The sequence below is a fragment of the Martes martes genome (genome assembly GCF_963455335.1).
Source record: "Martes martes genome assembly, chromosome: 11".
Lineage (NCBI taxonomy): Eukaryota > Metazoa > Chordata > Mammalia > Carnivora > Mustelidae > Martes > Martes martes.
This window is the reverse complement of record NC_137899.1, coordinates 9,683,795-9,702,496: the sequence shown is the minus strand read 5'-3', so window position 1 is coordinate 9,702,496 and position 18,702 is coordinate 9,683,795. Positions and strand designations below refer to the sequence as shown.

At 42.0% G+C, this 18,702-nt stretch overlaps 1 protein-coding gene across 3 annotated transcripts in view; it reads left to right on the top strand.

The window, feature by feature from the left end:
* HECW1 (HECT, C2 and WW domain containing E3 ubiquitin protein ligase 1) overlaps positions 1–18,702 on the top strand; it is a gene marked incomplete at its 5' end in the record, with an annotated part of 447,342 nt that overhangs the window by 380,165 nt on the left and 48,475 nt on the right. For all 3 annotated transcript variants that reach the window (XM_080818019.1, XM_080818018.1, XM_080818020.1), the window contains 5 exons: positions 1,048–1,182; positions 9,519–9,624; positions 10,544–10,640; positions 16,109–16,192; positions 16,631–16,740. In XM_080818019.1, coding sequence (XP_080674145.1) covers positions 1,048–1,182; positions 9,519–9,624; positions 10,544–10,640; positions 16,109–16,192; positions 16,631–16,740 — 532 coding nt within the window. The remainder of the gene's footprint in view (positions 1–1,047; positions 1,183–9,518; positions 9,625–10,543; positions 10,641–16,108; positions 16,193–16,630; positions 16,741–18,702) is intronic.

Below are 18,702 nucleotides of genomic sequence, written 5' to 3'. Positions count from 1 at the left end.
ATCACTTTTTATAGAACTCTTTAACAAAAGAGACTTGTTTACAAGGACATCTAATACTTGAAATTATAAGCTCATACTTCCCAAGAATAATTTTTGCATCTGTATTTGACTTTGACTACCTCTGTAAGGTGGCATCTGAGTGCGTCTACAATGAGCATTGATTGAGGTCTTTAAGAGGAAGTCACCTTCACCAAACATTACATTTTGTTCAAGATAGTTTTTGAAAGATTGTTTAGTAGTACAAAAGGTTTTTTTTTTTTTCCTGAGAAGGTACTAATTTTATGAGAAGTAATTTTAGATTTAAAGAATAACTTTTGTCACATATGGGAACATGCACAGGAATCAGACATGCCGCAAAGATTTATGAACAAGAATGTTTATTGAAGCATTATTTTTAAAACAATAAAAAAGTAAAATGTCCAATGATACTATACATCCATCAAGCTAAATACCATATACCTGCTAAAATTGTGTTAAAAGAATGTCTGATAACTTAAGGAAATGCTCATAAAATAGGAGATGGAAAAAAATCTTCTAACAAAATTGTAGGTGCCGATGTGGGGAAAATGTGTAGATATTTGTATATTTGCATGAGAAAAGAAAAAACTGGTGGAAAGGTCACCATAATATTTTGATGATTACCCTTGAATTGTGATATTTGAGATAATTTTGATTTTCTTCTTACTTTTTTATCCTTTTAAAATTTCTTCTCAATGAGACTGTGCTAATTCTATAATCAAAGAAAGAGACTTTATTTTTAAAATAAAATGTTTCATGAATTATTACTAGTGTTATTCTAATACCTCAAAGGCTCTATTTCTCTTACTTTCCACGGTGAGTAAAGTGTTATGACCACGAGTCTGTAACTCCGCAGTGTGAAGTGTTTATCAGTGACTGGCATGCCCCCGTCTTCCATCTAGTTTTGAGCGGATAAAAAGGAGGGACAGAAATAAACGCGAAGACTGAGCCCTGTAGCACTCCCTTACTTTATTGACCTGACTCTGGCTCATTCTCATGCAGTGTGCTTTTTTACTGGTCTATCTGCAGTCTTTCTTCGTGGACCACAACAGTCGAGCTACCACTTTCATTGACCCCCGAATCCCTCTTCAGAACGGGCGTCTTCCCAACCACCTGACCCACCGACAGCACCTGCAGAGGCTTCGGAGCTATAGTGCTGGAGAGGTAACCCCCACTGCCCCCCCACCAGGTTCACGGTTTCACAGGCCCTGCTCCGTTTTCGTGACTGGGACCTAGGGTTGCCTGCTCCCCAAGGGGCTCTGCCATATCCCCACTGGTCTTTAGAAGAATGAAGAGTCAGGGACACCCACTGAACTCCTAGACCCATCTTCAGATCACCTTCCTTCTGCCTTCCGTTTTGTCCTAACAGTCGCCACTACAAAGACTCTGTCTAGCTTAAGGGACATGGAAAATGCAGGCTCAGGAGATCCGCACACCAGGCCTGGACTGTGCTTCCTTAGGCCTGCTAGTCACATGTGAATTCCTAAATGATCCTATAGGATATGACTGACATTAAACTTTGGGCTCTTCATAGATCCCGAAGCAGACATCAGTACCATAGACATACACGGACCAAAAACTGGGGGAAATCCGCTGGGGACATGAATACTCTCTCTCCATCCTACCACGTGCTCTTTCCTGATTTATATCTTTAGTCACTGCCTATGGTCACCTTCCACTGAATCGTGAAACCGTCCTTCTTAAATATCATGGGCATTGCCTTTCTCAAGTACTATCTCTTTATCCCATACCCTTTCCTGGCCTCCCTTCTCAAACCAAAACTCCAAACGTAGCTCTTTTCTACTTCTAGTCCGTTCCTGGCAATACTTTGAGTAAATCCCTTACTGACGTTTCCCAGGTATCGGTACCATCCTGGAAACGAGCAGGATCTCAGGAGGTGGTGGCCACTGAGAACACTTTCTCGTAAAACAGCCTGTCGTGTTGGATTACAATGAGGCAAAAAATGAAGTAGTACAGAGTAAAAGAAGAAGTGTGTGTGTGTGTGTGCGCGCGCGCGCGGGCAAGCACACCTCCCCGCTGCCCTGGGTCATTCCAGGGAGAACTAGGGTGAATGTCTCAGGAGAACTGGGGAAAATAACAATCCACCTGGCAGCCTCAGACAGCGAGTCTCAAGGGAAGAGCCTGTTCCTGATGTACTGGTACCAGTTTACTACTCTTTGAGGGGAAGCATCTGTATCCTGACGGGCCTAACTCTTCCCAACCGAGGGCGCTCATGGTATAATGCCAGTGTGAGAAAACAGATTTCTCTTTCATGGGTCATCTTGGGTTTTGTTTTAGGATACTGCTGAAAACATGTTGACTCTTTTGTTCTGCATATATGTAAAATGTGCACCTGACCATGCAGAGAAACATATTATGCATTCCCCCCAGGTTACGTGGGTGTCCGGAGCACAGATACCAGACACTCTGCAGCTGCCATGCTCGCAGACGACAAAAAGCAGCGCCCAACTTCCGGGCTCAACAGGCGTTGATTGTATCCCTCTCTGGTGGCACTTATAACACTTCAGAAAGTATGGCATTTGTGAGATAATAGTGGATAAATTCAAGATTCTGAATCAATTTGAAATATGCCATTTAATGTATTTAAAATATCCGAGCTCTTTAGTATTATTAAGGCAATTTCATCGTTATGAGAGAGTAACCACATTTGATCAAAGAAGCTGAGTCCTGCAGTCAGGTTCACTGTCAATAAAATGAAAAGGTATGTTCCTCAATGTAAGGCGAACCCCCTAAAGATCTAGATCTCTTACATTTATAAGAAAGTAACCTGAAAATACAAGTATTAAGACATTTCTGTTGAAATGAGATTCAAGTCATGAGTGCCACTTGAATTACCTGTTCTGAAACACTTACTTAATCTGACTGAAGAGCCCAAGCACAGTGACACTGAATAGCAACGTTGATAATGACAGAGTCCCGCCTGCATCAGCCAAGAAAGACTGTAACACTTAACCATGAACGGTGTGCCTCAACCGTCTGTGTCCTTCCTGAGTCATTCACTCTCCCACTGACTCAGTTGATCAGGTTTTTAAACCCCTCCCAACCCTCCGCACATCCACTGGTAGCTTTGCACTGACACAAGGAGAAACCGAGAAAAGCTGGGAGGCAGAGAATTGCTCAGCAGGGTAGCATTCCAGAGAAAACAAAGACCCAGCCTCTATGAAAATCAGAATCTGGTTCGTCCTGCTGTGAAACCCCAGAGCCCAGGGAATGAGACGACAGGAGGATCTTGGTATAAAAGCAGGAGGAGTGGGTGGTGGGAAATGTTAATTGTGTTTGCTGTGATATGATTTTGCTCAGCAAACATTGATTAAGTGCGTGGCTTGCTATGAGCCCTGTGGAATGCAAAGAAGTATGAGATATGATCCCTGCCCGGGGGGATTTTATAGCCTGTGTTTGAAGCCAGGCCAGAAAACACAGAGTTAAGTACCAAGAACAATTAGAATCTGAGTGAGTGCCAAGAGAGATGTTCGGACTAGTGCCACAGAAGTTCAAAAGAGGCCAAGGAAAGACATCTTTAAAGTTAACGTACTTGAACCTAACCCTAGTATCTAGCCAGGTACAAAGGAGGAGGAAGGGCAACCCCACAGAGAGCCCGTGTGAGCAGAGGTGCAGCGGAAGGTCGGGAAAGGGCAGTAAGAGACAACGAATATTTCACTGTGACCAGAATACAGTTTCCATTTGGGTTTTATCTTGGTTTTTTAAAAGCTTTGAATGCCATATGGTTGACACTTCCCCATGAGCCCACTGAATGAATTCGAGAGGAATAACAAGATGGTTTTTGTGGAAAAGTGGCTTTAGAGGAGAAGACTATTGGCATTTTGAGGACACTTCTGTAATGTGTGGAATTGTCCCCCCACCTCCCCCGTAGGACCTTTTTTCCTGCTCACATCTGTTAACTGTGAGGAGAGCCCTCACCTCAGCCGTCACTATGACAACCGAAACAAAAAAAACCAAAATACCTCTTAGCATTTCCAAATATTCCCATGTGGTCATACCACTTTAGTTAAGAATTGTATCTTATAGTCAGGCAAACTTAAAAATCAGAAATTCAGGTCACATGGGGAGTTCAAGACCACAGTTCAGATCTAACTCCCAGTCCAGCATAAACTAGTATTTTAGAAAAGAGACAGTGTCGGCCAGGAAGAGGAAAGAGAGGAGTGATCTGCAAGAGAAAGGCCCATTAGAGGCCACTGGAGGTGGCCAAGAGACCCAAGACGAAGAACACCCCTTGGGAAGAAGACTGCAGAGGTCAGGAGGTAGGAGGAAGGGGTACCTGGGACTTAGCTAGCAGATGGAGTCTCAGCCCCAGCTTTGCCACAGAGGAGGTGTGTGTCACTCGTCCTTCCTTTCCTTTCTGGGGCCTCAGTTCCCTCATCTGCAGGGGGCACCGGGGGACTAGATGGCCGGCTCTGTGATTCTCAGTCTGTGAGCCTCGAGACACATTAACAACACACAGGTGAGATGAACAGGAAAGCCAGTTGGATGGCGGGTTTGCTCTCAGCTAAGTTAGATAGTGAGTAGGAAAGCAGTAGGCTATCCAATTTGAAATGATAGTTAAGCAGATGGAAATATGAGACTCAGGAATAATCAGTGAATTATTTCCGCAGTCCGTGGTTTTTCCATGTCACGTGTTAGGGGCACTGGGGGATTTGCTATAGATGTTTCTTGGACCACAACCTTAGGAATCAGTATTTTCTGTTTCACCTTCATGAGCCATTCCCTTGAGTGGTGCTCAGCATTGAATATTTTTATCAATTGCTTTTAAAGACAAATTTGAAATCAGCTCCTATATTCAGGATCCTAAATGGTAAAAATTTCCCTCAAACCCCTATGATAGGTTATTAACAGAGGCACCGTCACATTTCTTTTAGATTTTTTTTTACTTCAAATGAAAATTTTTCAGGCATTTTGCTAAAAGCAATTATCAGGAATATAGTACTTTATGCATAAAAAGATCATGATTTGATGCTTTAGCCTGCATTTTAGTACAGTGTCACATTGTCTGCAGTATACCAAAAAAAAAAAAAAAAAGGTATTAACAAAACAGGCCTAACTCTTCCCATAATGTCCAAATGGAAATGGACGCAGATAAATGGAAAGAGCATATTGGGCTATAAATATTGGGTCCCATCTCTCAGTAAGGAAATCACTAAAGATCATATTTGTCTCGTTTATGCAGCAAGTAACAATATAAATTAACAATAAGGAAGGATAACAGAGCACATAATTTTTATTTCCTTTTACCATCTTATTTTGGTCAGGTTAGAAAATCATTAGTCATAAGAAAGTTCTGGAAGGGTTCACACAAAAAGGGGTAGTAGTAATTGCCTCAGGGAAGGGCAGGGATCTGGTAGAGAAGAGAAACTGACTTTTCACTTTGAAAGCAGAGGTCACTCTGGGTCATTCTCTGCAGTGAGCTTTTTTTGATGGTAGAAGTTATTCCAGTGGCTCTGATGACACAGAGAAGTCATCATTCAGGAAGCTTGCCTTTGGGGAAGGTAACTTCTGTACCACTAATAAAAATTAGGAATTTTCCTCTTGATTCCATGTAACCTGTACGTGGTTGTAGGTTTTACTGGAAGTTTATAAAATTAAGACACTTATGAAAATAAAGTTTTGAATTATCAACAGTAAATAAAGAGTATAGAAAACACAGACACAGATGGGAAGGAAGTTGAAAGGAGAGTATAATATCCCATCTAGAGACACTTCTGGTCTACACAGAAATAAAAAAATTGAATCATGTTGTCTATGGTTCTGTATCCTGCTTTACCAGTACAATACCCTGGAGACGGTTCCCATGCCATTAAAATTCTTCTGTATTTTAATCGTATGGATCTACCGTAATTTAGCTCAAGCCTTCCTTTGTAATTATGTTTATTATTCACTTTCACTATTATAAATATGTTGAATGACTCAAGCATAGATCTCTCTCTTGTTTCCTTAAGATAATTCTGAAAACTCTGTTAATGATCTACTTTTAGAATACAAAAGGAATCTAGAGATGAGTGCAAATTCATCACTTGGGCCTTTCCTCTGAACTCACTATTTTATCATTAGGTCTCCAGCATTTTCAAAGAGAACATTAGCTGATTATTAACCCAAACTCAGTCTAAAACCTGCAATTTCAATCAGGGCTTTAAAAAAACCACCAGTTTACATTTCTAAATTGCAACACAGAAGAGAAGCTTGTTTACCAGTTAACTGAAAACTCTTTTCTGAGCGAATTTTTTTTCTAGAGAGCTAAATGTTTGAAGTTTTCACATTTGCAATTATGATTAAAGCTATCTCAACATCAAAAGGAAAAGAAATCTTTAAATTAGTTCCTACTGCAAACTGGGTTTTAGCCAGTCATAGAATAGTCACAGCATGTCTGGGGAGAGGTGGGCCCTTATGCAAGGGCAGGGGTGTCCCTTCTTTATCTCTCTGTCTCACACACACACACACACCTGTGAGAAACTCAGTAACACAAAAAGTGTCAAATGCAATTCAGTGAGTCATATAATTTTGGTTTTAAATGGAAAATCCATTTTTCTAGTCATTTTCAGTAGTTAGGAAAACAAATGTTAGCATCATGTTTGCAGTGAGATCCAAATCGGGTCACTCAGCTGATACCAAACATTCCTCAGGATGGACCATCCTTGTACTGCTTTAGGGGTACAAGGATCCTGGCACATAGTAAACTCTAGACCGATGTCAAAGTCTTTCCCAGCCCTGCTTGAAATTATCTCCATCTCTGTAAATTCCTGGCTCCTGGTTGGACAAGTCTGTTTCTATTTAACCCTCCCATCCGTCCTCATCTGTAGGCCCTCCGCTACCTCCTTTACCCTCAGCAGGTGTCTCTCATGGTTCAGGTACTCCATGAGCCCTACCTTCCCCCTGTGTCATTTCCTCCATCTCACTCCTAGTCCGCCTGGAGCATATTCATCAGTCAGTCATCGACCTGCAGGGTAGCTGGCCCTCATCTGGTTTCTGAAGTTTTTCCATCGGGCTTAGTTTTGCCAGTGAGCAGGCAACTTCAGAAGTAGGCACCAAGTTTCCCTAAAACGTATCTGTAACATAGGAATTCCCTACGGCAGCCAGGAATAGAAGTGAGCCTCCTCCTTTTTCAGACTGACCTTTATTTCAGGGCAAGCCACCAAGCCACCATAGGCTCAGGGTGGGACAGCAGGCATCACCTGAGTTCGGAATACAGCCGTGCCTTCCTGAGGTCTGTTACCAGACCTGCTTCCTCAGTTCTGTAATACATCATTTAGATAATCTTCAACTGAGTGGTCTTTTGGAGCCCTGTCTCTGCAGCATCCAAAATATTTCAAACACACATTCAAGCAGACTAATGTAACTCCTTCCAAGGAAAAGAGACCTATCCTTTCAGTCCCAGAAAGGCTTTACATATGTATTAATTCAAGGAGAAAGAAATGTAGAGACTCCACGCTGCCTATTTTAATAATCAGCTAACCTTTCTTTCATCACCTTGCATTGTAACCATGTAAATGGGACTGGAAGGTACTGCTGCAGAAGTACTAGCTTCTAAGTCCTGGTAGCTGGCTACAGGAGCAGTACAGAGCGGAGAGCTAATGCATCGAAGTGAGGAGTCCACTTCAGTGGCCCAAGGAATCTATTCCCTGGTCTCCCAAGTAAGCAGTGGGCAAGGAGAAGGGCCAGGAGAGAAAGCATGGATCTGCACGGCTACTACTTCAAGACGAGCAATTCAGGGGTGCCTGGGTGGCTCAGTGGGTTTAAGCCTCTGCCTTTGGCTCAGGTCATAATCTCAGGGTCTTGGGATCGAGCCCCACATCGGGCTCTCTGCTCAGCAGGGAGCCTGCTTCCCCCTCTCTCTCTGCCTGCTGCTCTGCCTACTTGTGACCTCTCTCTCTGTTAAATAAATAAATCTTAAAAAAAAAAAAAAAATCAGTTCCAAGACTGCCGTATACAGACAGAACTGCTAGCACATCTGCAAAGGAAGGATGTTACCCGTCTCTGTGTGGAGTGTGGAAGGAGGACCCAAACGAAAACCAGCAATTACCATGTCTTTAATGAGTAAACCCTAAGTAATCTGTCCTATTCGTCATCTGCAATATAATACGCGGATTAGCCTGAAAGTCCCCTTTCTGGACTTTGTAGCACAGGATCTCAATAACGCTCCTGAATTCTGTGGAAGTGAATTGTGCACCACTCAGAGGGAGAATTTTCTTTCCTTATTTGTCTGGATGTTTGCGCAGTTTTTAAGTAATATCACAAAGTAATCGTCAATGTAATTCTGAAATGTTTGCAAAGCCTATTTTGGCATACTTTACCAAACACCATCGAATGAGTCATACTCCACAGCAAACCCCATATATCTGGTGAATGTACTCCAATGGGGAAAATCTATAGGGCCTCTGTTTAAATAGCTTACCCTGCAGGGTCCTTTAAGGAACAGAAATACATGGAATCATGGTAGGAAGCTCACTGCCATGCTCTAGACTTAGGGGGTTTGTTAAAACTTAAAATTGAGCTGAATTAATCATCACAAATATCAGTTTTAAGCTAAGCCAATTTTATATTTCATGAAATGTTATCAAAATGGGCGTCCCAAACCAGGGTATTGGACGCAGGCTGACAGCAGGAGAGAAGTCAAACAGCTGCTTTGCGGTCAAGCATTAGTTGCTACCGTGGTTCTGCCTCTTACAGTTTAAAATGTTGTAAAAACTAAATTTATCCAATTCCCAGTTTCTCTGTTTGGAATCTGGGGTTAATAGTGCTTATCTTTCAGAATTTTGAGAGAATAAGAGGATACTATGTGAAGAGTAGCCAGCACAGTGAATGGATTGATAAGCACTCAGCAAAGAATGACCGTCTGAGAGTGATCCATGCTGTTAAAAAGAGCAGGCCCATTTCACACTCAGTCCTGAAGTGCGGTGCTAACTCTGAGACATGGAAGTCATAAACTTATCTTTACTGAGAGTATTCACGTAGAATTTGTCTCTTCGATCTGTCTTTTTAATATAATTTAATTTTTTCAGTGTTCCAAGATTCATTGTTTATGCACCACACCAGTGCTCCATGCAATACATGCCCTCCTCAATACCCACCACCAGGCTCACCCCTCCCCTCACCCCCCTCCCCACCAAAACCCTCTAAGAAACATTTCTCTTCATCAATACATTGAAGAGACTTATTTCCGGGACTGTAGGAAATAAGTCTCTTCAACGTATTGACGAAGAGAAATGTTTCTTAGCCGATACAGTGTATTAATTTGGATAACGTTGATAACATTTGGCACATTCACTTTCTTAAAAACCGTCAACCATCCTACTTAGTCTTTTTTTTTTTTTAACTTGCTTATTTCTATTCACTTTCAAGACTATAACTTCATTTCTTTCTTAACTTAGGTGATATCAGGATCTTTTACCCCTCATATTGAAAAATTAGTATCAAAAGACCATCTGAAATTGATCAGATTTCCAATGCTAACAATTTTATTTTGAAATTAGGCTTCAGAAGTCTCTAGAAACAGAGGAGCCTCTTTACTGGCCAGGCCAGGACACAGCCTAGTAGCTGCTATTCGAAGCCAACACCAACATGAGTCATTGCCACTAGGTACGTATCATGCTTGGGGACCCCGGATACCCAACACTTAGCCTTTTTTTTTTCTTGTCATGAATCTTTTAATATTTAGGATTCTGTGTTCTCTTTTTTCCTCCCCTATGGTGTAATCTACCCCTTTATTTCCATCCCTCTTGTGCCCCTTTTTCCTTTCCCTTAGCTCCTCAATTTGACCTACCATCGTCCCTGTTTCTCTTCTGCTCTCTTCCAGACTCTCATCCCCCTCTTCTGTATTCCAGTCAGTGATTTGTTAGCCGAGTCCAGGAGAGCATAGTTTAAATGAGGTGATGGGACCTGTTGCTCTTAGATGCAGTTTTTGATTTAGAACTCCCTTCTCTTGTGTATGGGGATAAGTCAGCACAGTCTTCATTCCTAACCTCAGTTACCTCCTGAGGTACATGACACTTGTATCAAAGGGAAGTGAGGTGAGAAAGCCCCAGTGGATTTGGATGTTTCTATTATCACTCCTGGGAAATCAACCTTGGCCACAGGTTGTAAGGGTCGAGTACTCAAAAAAGATTTCTTTGAATTCATGTAGAATTTTTTGCCATAATAATTATAATTATTATGTGAAGAGAAGTCAGAATGAAGAGAGTACAACTCTCCTCATGGAAGAGCTATTTTATTTTCCTTCACCTGTTCACACAGGGATGAGTTAACACGCAGTGAAGTTCCTGGAATATTAAGGATGATTAACTTAGATCTGGTTCCCTTTTGGTTTGCTCTTTGAAAAATGATAATGCTATTATGTCACAGAAAACAACCCGCAAGAGCTTGCATTTTTTGATGAGTATGCCACCTGCCCTTCAAACTCCCGGGTTAATCCTGGTATCAGGCAGCCATTTTCCAACCATTAGAGAAATTACCTCTGGGCTGAAGACTCAACCACAACTCGCCCTTCTGTTTGTTTCAGCATATAATGACAAGATTGTGGCATTTCTTCGCCAACCAAACATTTTTGAAATGCTGCAAGAGCGTCAGCCAAGCCTGGCGAGAAACCACGCACTCAGGTAGGGGCTTGTCCCTCATCCTCTAGCTCTGGGTCTCTCCAGCGGGTCTTCCAGGTTGGACAGCACCTCTGTGGGGAGAGAACAGAGGCCTACGATGTGTTTTGTTCATGTATTTAATTATGTCTTGCATACTGGAAAAGAAGGATCCGGGGGGTTCTAATATTCTCTGCAGTGTCACAGTCGGAGCTAGCCATGTTGCGTGTCACATACTATTCATACAATGCCAAGGTGATTTCCATTGATTTGGAGGGAAGCACAGGAAAAGTAAAATAGCTTTCATGAGAGAATTACTTATGTAAAGCACCATATAAATTCTTTATTCAAGTGTTATTAACACAGTAACCAATGCGCTGTAGTTTCAGGTGTACAGTATAGTGATTCAGCAGTTCTGTGCATTACCCAGTGCTCATCGTGGTCACTGTACCCTTAACGCCCTTCACTTATTTCACCCATTTCCCCACCTGCCTCCCCTCGTGTAACCATCAGTTTGTTCTCTGTTGTTAAGGGTCTGTTTTTCCTTTGTCTCTGTTTTGCCTTGCTTATTTGTTTTGTTTCTTGAATTCTACATATGAGTGAGACCCTATGGTATTTTTCTCTGACCGATTTTACTTCTCATTATACCATTTAGATCTATCCATGTTGTTGCACATGGCAAGATCTCATTCCTTTTATGACTGAGTAATGTTCCATTGCATATATGTACCACATCTTCTTTATCCATTCATCTGTGGATGGACACTTGGATTGCTTCCATATCTTGGCTGTTATATATATATATATATGCTACCATAAACACAGGGGTGCATATATCTTTTTGAATTAGTGTTTTCAATTTTTTGTCTGAATACCCACTAGTGGGATTATTAGATTATGTAGTAATTCTATTTTTAATTTTTTTTTGGAACCTCCATACTCTTTTCCACAGTAGCACACCAGCTTGCATTCCCACTAACGCTGCTTGTGGGTTCCTTTTTCTCCACATCCTTGCCAGCATTTGTTGTTTCTTGTGTTTCTGATTTTAGCCATTCTGACAGGTGTGAGGTGATATCTCATTGTGGTACTGATTTGCATTTCCCTGATGATGAGTGATGTTGAGCATCTTTTCATGTGTCTGTTGGCCATCTGGATGTCTTTTTTAGAAAAATGTCTATTCATGTCCCCTTTCCACTTTTAATTGGATTATTTATGGGGGTTTTGGTGTTGAGTTGTATAAGTTCTTTAAATATTTTGGATGTTAACCCCTTTATTGGGTATATGACTTGCAAATATCTTCTCTCATTCACTACATTGTCTTTTGTTGTTGGTTTCCTTCACTTGCAAAGGCTTTTTATTTTGGCGTAGTCCCAAAAGTTTATTTTTGCTTTTGTTTCCCTTGCCAAAGGAGACATATCTATAAAGATGCTTCTACAGCCAATGTCAGAGCAATTACTGCCTATGTTCTCTTCTAGGAATTTTATGGTTTTAGGCCTCACATTTAGGTCTTTAATCCGTTTTAAATGTTTTCTCTTTAAAATATCACAGTTAGTGGTAAACCAGCTATTAGATGAGCATATTCAAAAATACACCAACAAGCAAACCAAAAGTATCAGAAGTATCCTGTGTTCTAACTACTTATATCTTAATATCCATTAGTGTCATTGTTGCATGAGTGTCTCTGAAACTGAATCCACTTCATTCGGAAAGGACAACCACTCAAGGTGATAACAAGAGAGCATATCCTCTGAACTTAGATCCCACTTTCTTTGCAAGATATTCAGGTATCTCTCTGCTTCAGCTGACTACATAACATTTGGAAGCTGGCTGTACATGATGGTTAAGTGTTTCCTCTTAGAGTTTGAATTGTTACTTCATCTCTTAGAGACCATGGATCTGGGCCTGTTATTCAGCCCATAGATACCCTTGATCTCTTCAGATACAGAGTTATCATGTGGGCACTCTGGAGATGCTTTTATGAATATGTGTAAAGGATCAGAGAAAGTGGGCACGAGTGCAGTCACTCTCTACCTCTGACTTGTCATCTCCCATTTGGTGGTCTTTTGCATCTCGCTGACAACTGTCCTACTCTGATTTGACGTCCTCAGTGAATCACCAACACCGGAAATTGGCCTCTTTGATATTCAAATTCCTATTACTCCTGCCTTGGTGGATCATTCACTGTTCTCCCCACACACACCCACACACCCTCACAGACTTTTCCCTGCTTTTTACTCCGTGTGAATTAGAATCACCGTCTTCCCTGTTGCTGGATCTGCACTCTTCCCTCTTTCCCTGTCTCGACACCCAAACATCTGCCTCTCACTTTCTCTCTTCCAGCCTTTTCTTTTTCTTTTTTTTTTTCTTCCCTATCATGGCCTGTGTTTGGGTGCTCAGCATTTCTCTCCTGGATTTTGTAGGGGTGTCCTAGAAGATGTCCCCTAGATCTAGGACAAAATTACCTTCTTATAGCACAGAATAAATCATCTTACACCGGCCTTTTAAAAAGCTTTCCATTGTGTATAAAATAAAGTCAGGATTTCTAAGCACAGTTTCCAAAGTCTGGCCCTTACCTAACTCTCCATCCCGTGCTAATTTTTTCCTTCTGGTGTCTTTCACTCCACCAAACAAGCTGTGTCCTCTCCTTGTTCTGCCCTCTCGGGAATGGCTTTTCTCTTAAGGACCTCTCACTCCTTTTAAAGACTCAAACCAAATGGCAAAGATTCATTGACCTAGAAAAACTTCAGTACTTCTTTGCCTTACTTTATTAGTACTCCTTTTTTGTCCTTCTACTATATTTTTTCCGTTATCTCTTGAATGCTGTCTGTACTGATGTCTCCCTATGATATGTAAGCTCCTTACAGCAGAACCTTCTGGTCCTTGCCTCGGTACTACTCTCCCCCTCAGAACCTAGTCCTCTACTTTGAAGATAAGAAACATTAATTACATTTAGAGTGAATGGAAGATCTTTAGTGTGAACAGGTGACCTTCAGCACGAGTGATTGTCACATCCACTTCTGTTCGACTCTGCCCATTTTATTACTGTGCCGCAGAAGGCAGTGTCATACGCGGTCATATGGGTCATTTATTTGTGGGCTACTCTCTGACTCACAGTATATCATAATTTAAGGGAATTTCCAAAGGATTTTCAGAAGAATTGTACTCTCTGGAAAGTTTCTGAGAGATTGCTGCTCTTAAACATTTTATATGTTACTGATTCTGTTACTAAGTAATGAGTTCACAGCTAATTCTTTTGAGGAATTTGAACTCACCAAAGGCACTAGAGCCTCATTTAAGTCATCTTTAAAAGTGAAAAATGTAATCCCGTGGGTAAAAGAGTGAAAGTGAACTATTTTCAGCACTATTGCATAGTATCGCATTATAACAAAATTCAAGCAACCTTAAAGGCTTTGTTGCAGTGCAGAATTGTACAATTACAATTTTCCAGATATGGGGGAACTTGGAATTAAGACATCTTGTAATTGGAAAAAATCTTGGCAATTATTTAGTACAGAAACTAATAGCTTCTTTAAGATTATGGACTCCTTTAAAGACCTGTAGGCCCAGGATGAGAGCCCGAATATCTCATCAAAAGCAGAAGGCCCACAGTAACTGAGAAGCCATGGAATAAAAAAGGGAGAACAGGAAGAGGAAGAAATTGCTCTTCAGGGAGTCGGGCTTCCGGGAGCCAGGAAGCTGGGCATTACTTGCTATGACTGGGCCTGTGCTTGCCCCTGGATGTGAGGGGAGGGTGAGTCAGCTCTATTTTAAAAGTCCAGAGGTTGAAAAGAAAACCTCCTTTCCCCATGACACTGTTCAGAGGAAGAAATTACTGCTTCCTCTGTGGTCTCCAGGTGGGGGCTGTGACCCCTGTTCAGCCTTGCTATTCTCAGGGAGCCATGGATCCACTATCGTGGGTCCACATAGCCAGTTTCTGGGTTAAAGGGTGGAGGGTGAGTCCTCAGAAAACTGTGCAGCAGACAACAGTGAATCATAAGGAAGCCACATGTGGAAAGGGAATTTGGAGCCAGAAAACCCAGCGGTTAATGACATTTCTTCACTTTAAGGATCATGGTAGCAGTTTTCATTCATTCGTTCTTCCTTCACCTGGTGTTTTTATTGTGCCGGTGCTCTGAATCAGAACCGTGGGAGGGCTGTGTACACAGTAGCAGAACAAAGCAGACATTGGCCCTACTTTGCATGGTATTTGCCATCTACTGAGGAAGGCAAATGATAGGCAAGTTTGATTTCTTTTTTTCTTAAGCCAAATACAGCTATAGAATGTGTTAAAGGCCACAGAGGACAAGATCAGAGTCCAGTGATAATGACGAAAGAACGTCAAGGATTTCATTTGGATATTAAGTTTTGAGGCCACAAAGGGAGATGTCAGGATGTCAGGGAGGCAGGTGGCTCTAGTGAACAGAGCCTTGAGGAGAGTTTTGCACCCGAGTTTTCCTTGTAGGCAAGGGATATGTGTAGGAGAGGTGTTCTAACCTTTAGAGATCCTTCCCAGTGCCAGTACCTTTGGGATTGAGTCCCAGGGGCATTGGGAGCCCCCCCCCCCCGCCCCAGACGACTGGGTCTGCATGAAATTTTCATAGACATGACAGAAGGTGCTATGTCCTGTGGAGAGCCGCTGAAAGTCTCAGAAAACTGTGTTCGGCTTTCTCATATATGGGTGTGGTTCATGTGGGCAGTGGGATAATAGAACCACTACAGGGCAGTGCCTGTGGGCACTCTGCTGCCCTAGTAGAGTTGATCCCCTTTGGACTTCATGTCCTCAGGGACACTGGGAACAAAGGGCAATCCCTAGAATGTTCTTCCCATTTTCCTCCAGACAAGGAGACCAGGGGCTTTCCCACATAGAGGTCCCTTGGGGTAATGGGATGATCTGCCCCAGGGCACTGTCTTTGGAAGGACATAAATTTGAGAGTCCTTTGTGAGGCTGAGCCAGCAGACCAGGGGAGCAGATCCACCAAAGTCTTCCAAACAAGAGTTCTGTGAGGTGGTATCAGGATTTAGAGGCCAACGCTCAGGAGCATGGAGTCGAGAACAGGAACGTGAAGGGAGAAACAGGTGGTGGAGGAGGCATGGTGCTTACACGCTCGGCTGAGCTTCCACATCTTCCCTGTGAAATGGTGCGGACAGTTCCGCTCCATTTTTCAAAACCGCAGTCGGTGAAGACACTGTGAACACCCCCCAGGTTTTGACAATAGCCTTTACTGCAGTGATGGGCTACCTATACTGAGAGGTTGAGTCACAGTGCATTTCTCTGTTTAATCTTATTTTGCATATCTTTGTAGAGGCCCAAAAGTTTCCCTTTTCAAAAATACACCCACCAAAAGGTCAAATTTATTATATTGTTGCCTGAAAATATGCAAGTAATGATGAAGATTTGGGTTCACATTAATATCATCAGAGAGAGGAAAAATTGGGGGACTTATTCCCTAACTTACCTGTTGGTAATTCATACTTTGTTTCCCACATTATTCTAGGGAGAAAATCCATTACATTCGGACTGAGGGTAATCACGGGCTTGAAAAGTTGTCCTGTGATGCAGATCTAGTCATTTTGCTGAGGTAAGGGGCTAAGCCTGAAACGCTTCTAGAAAGGCTGCTCTGGGCAGTCTTCCTCCACTACAGCTATGACTGAAACACTCACCGTTTGTTCTAGAGGATTCTACTGGCTACAACTAAAGTAGGGCCCCACCCTTGCACCTGCTGTCCATTGCCTTCTTTACATTTACAACTGGGCTATCAAGAACTGTGTGTAGTCCTTGATAGGGACTATGATGTCAGGATTATTTAGGGTTTAAAATAACGCTGAGACTATTGCATGCTGACATCTGCCTACCTAAGTGAACCTAAGTGCTTTTGTTGTTGCCTTGTGAGAACCGTAACCACTGTTACCCCAGTTCATGAATATTTCCTCGTGGACAGAAAACTAACTTTTTTCCTTTCTTCTTCTTCCCTCTCCTCTGCTTCTTCTTATTTCCTTTCTTCTTTCTTACTTTGCAGTCTCTTTGAAGAAGAGATTATGTCCTACGTCCCACTGCAGGCTGCCTTCCACCCCGGGTACAGCTTCTCTCCCCGCTGTTCACCCTGTTCCTCGCCTCAGAACTCCCCAGGTAACTTGAGGGTCTGGCATCCTGTCTCCTGTCAGTGGCCACCCGTGTTTCCCCCAGATGGAGGCGGCAGAAGGGCAGTGGTATACATGCCCGCTCCCTCTTCCTCCCTCTCAGTTTTCTGACTGAAAGCACACTGCCAAGATTGGGTGTTGACAAATTGCTGCCTGTTTTTGTAATACTGCGTTCTACATTTTTTTTTTAAGATTTTATTTATTTATTTGACAGAGAAAGAGATCACAAGTAGCCAGAGAGGTAGGCAGAGAGAGAGAGAGAGGGAGAAGCAGGCTCCCCCCTGAGCCGCGAGCCTGATGTGGGGCTCGATCCTAGGACCCTGAGATTATGACCTGAGCCAAAGGCAGAGGCTTAACCCACTGAGCCACCCAGGAACCCCTATGTTCTACATTTTTAAATAATTGGAAAATCTTTTTTACAAAAACAGTATTTCATGACATGTGAAAATTATGTGAAATTCAAATCTCAGTGTCCATAAATAGAATGTTATTGGAACCCAGCCACACCTGTTTATTTATGTGTTTTCTGTAGCAACTTTCACACTATAACAGCGTAGAGGAGTAATAACAATGAGACCAGATGGCTGCAAAAGCTTAAAATATTTACTATCTGGCCCCTCACAGGAAAAGGTCTACTGACCCTGCTCTAAATTGCTTTTGTATCCCAAGGTACCCCGCAGGCATTTAGAAGGGAAGAACCGTTTCCAAAACCGTTTCTGCCTTATGACTCAGAATATTACTAGATACCAATTTTGATAACTTTTTGCTAAGGTGTAAAGGAATTGCTCAGTGATATGGTTGCTAGGGGCCACCCTAATGTCCCCCATGAAGACGTTGAAGAATTTTCTTACGTGCGCAATTGTTCCCCCACTGTTTTCTTTTATGTATTAGGATTAATTTACTCATGATACAGAAATTATTTATAGGTATCTTCCATTCCAAATAAGGAAATGAATACTGAACTCTTTAGTGACAAACGGTTCATCAAATCTAATCAAAATGATTAGTTTAAGTAAAATCCATACTCCCAAATGGGATCCAGATATTGGAGAGTTTTTCCTCAGTTACTTGGTTTACAATATCACCTTGGTCAGAGTCTTGGTGGTAAACCCAAATTTCTTTTTATAGCTTAAAAAGTAAAGGGAGTTAGTTCTAAAAACGTAGTAGGTAGGTGACTGGGTGAGGGGCATTAAGGAGGGCACGTGATCTGATGAGCACTAGGTGTTATACGCAACTAATGAATCATTGAACACTACATCAAAAACTAATGATGTATAAAATTGAATGGGAAGAAATCAGAGAGGGAGACAAGCCATGAGAGACTATAGACTCTGGGAAACAAACCGAGGGTTTGAGAAGGGAGAAGGGTGGGAGGATTGGGTAGCTGGGTGATGGTTATCAAGGAAGGCACATGTTGCGAGGAGCACTGGGTATTATACGCAACTCATTGAACTCAACTCATTGAACACTGTTAAAAACTAATGATCTACTATATGTTGCCTAACTGAACATAATTTTTAAAAAAAACTAATGATGTACTGTATATTGGCTAATTGAACTTAATTTAAAAAGGAAGGAAAGAAGGAAGGGAGGAGAAAAATAATAAAATAAAAATCTAGTAGGTTTGTATCTCACAGCCTCTAGAGTCTTGTCCAAGCTTAGTTTTTGAAGCTACTGGAGAAAGTCACAAGAGAGATTTTAGCAGTGTGTTCCGTCCTTCCAAAGGGATGTCTCACTCAGCATTACTTGGAACTGCTGCAGGTCTCTAAAATAAATATATTAGTTTGGCTCCTCCAAGTCATGTCACTCAGAATTATCTCTTAGAGGTAGTTTTGTTAATTGCTAGAATCTGTTTCTAAGTCAGTATCTCCTCATTGTCGCTTCCTCCAAACCAGTGCACCAAAGGCTTTGTTAAGGACATACAGTGTAATTGAGATGCTGTGGCCTGGGA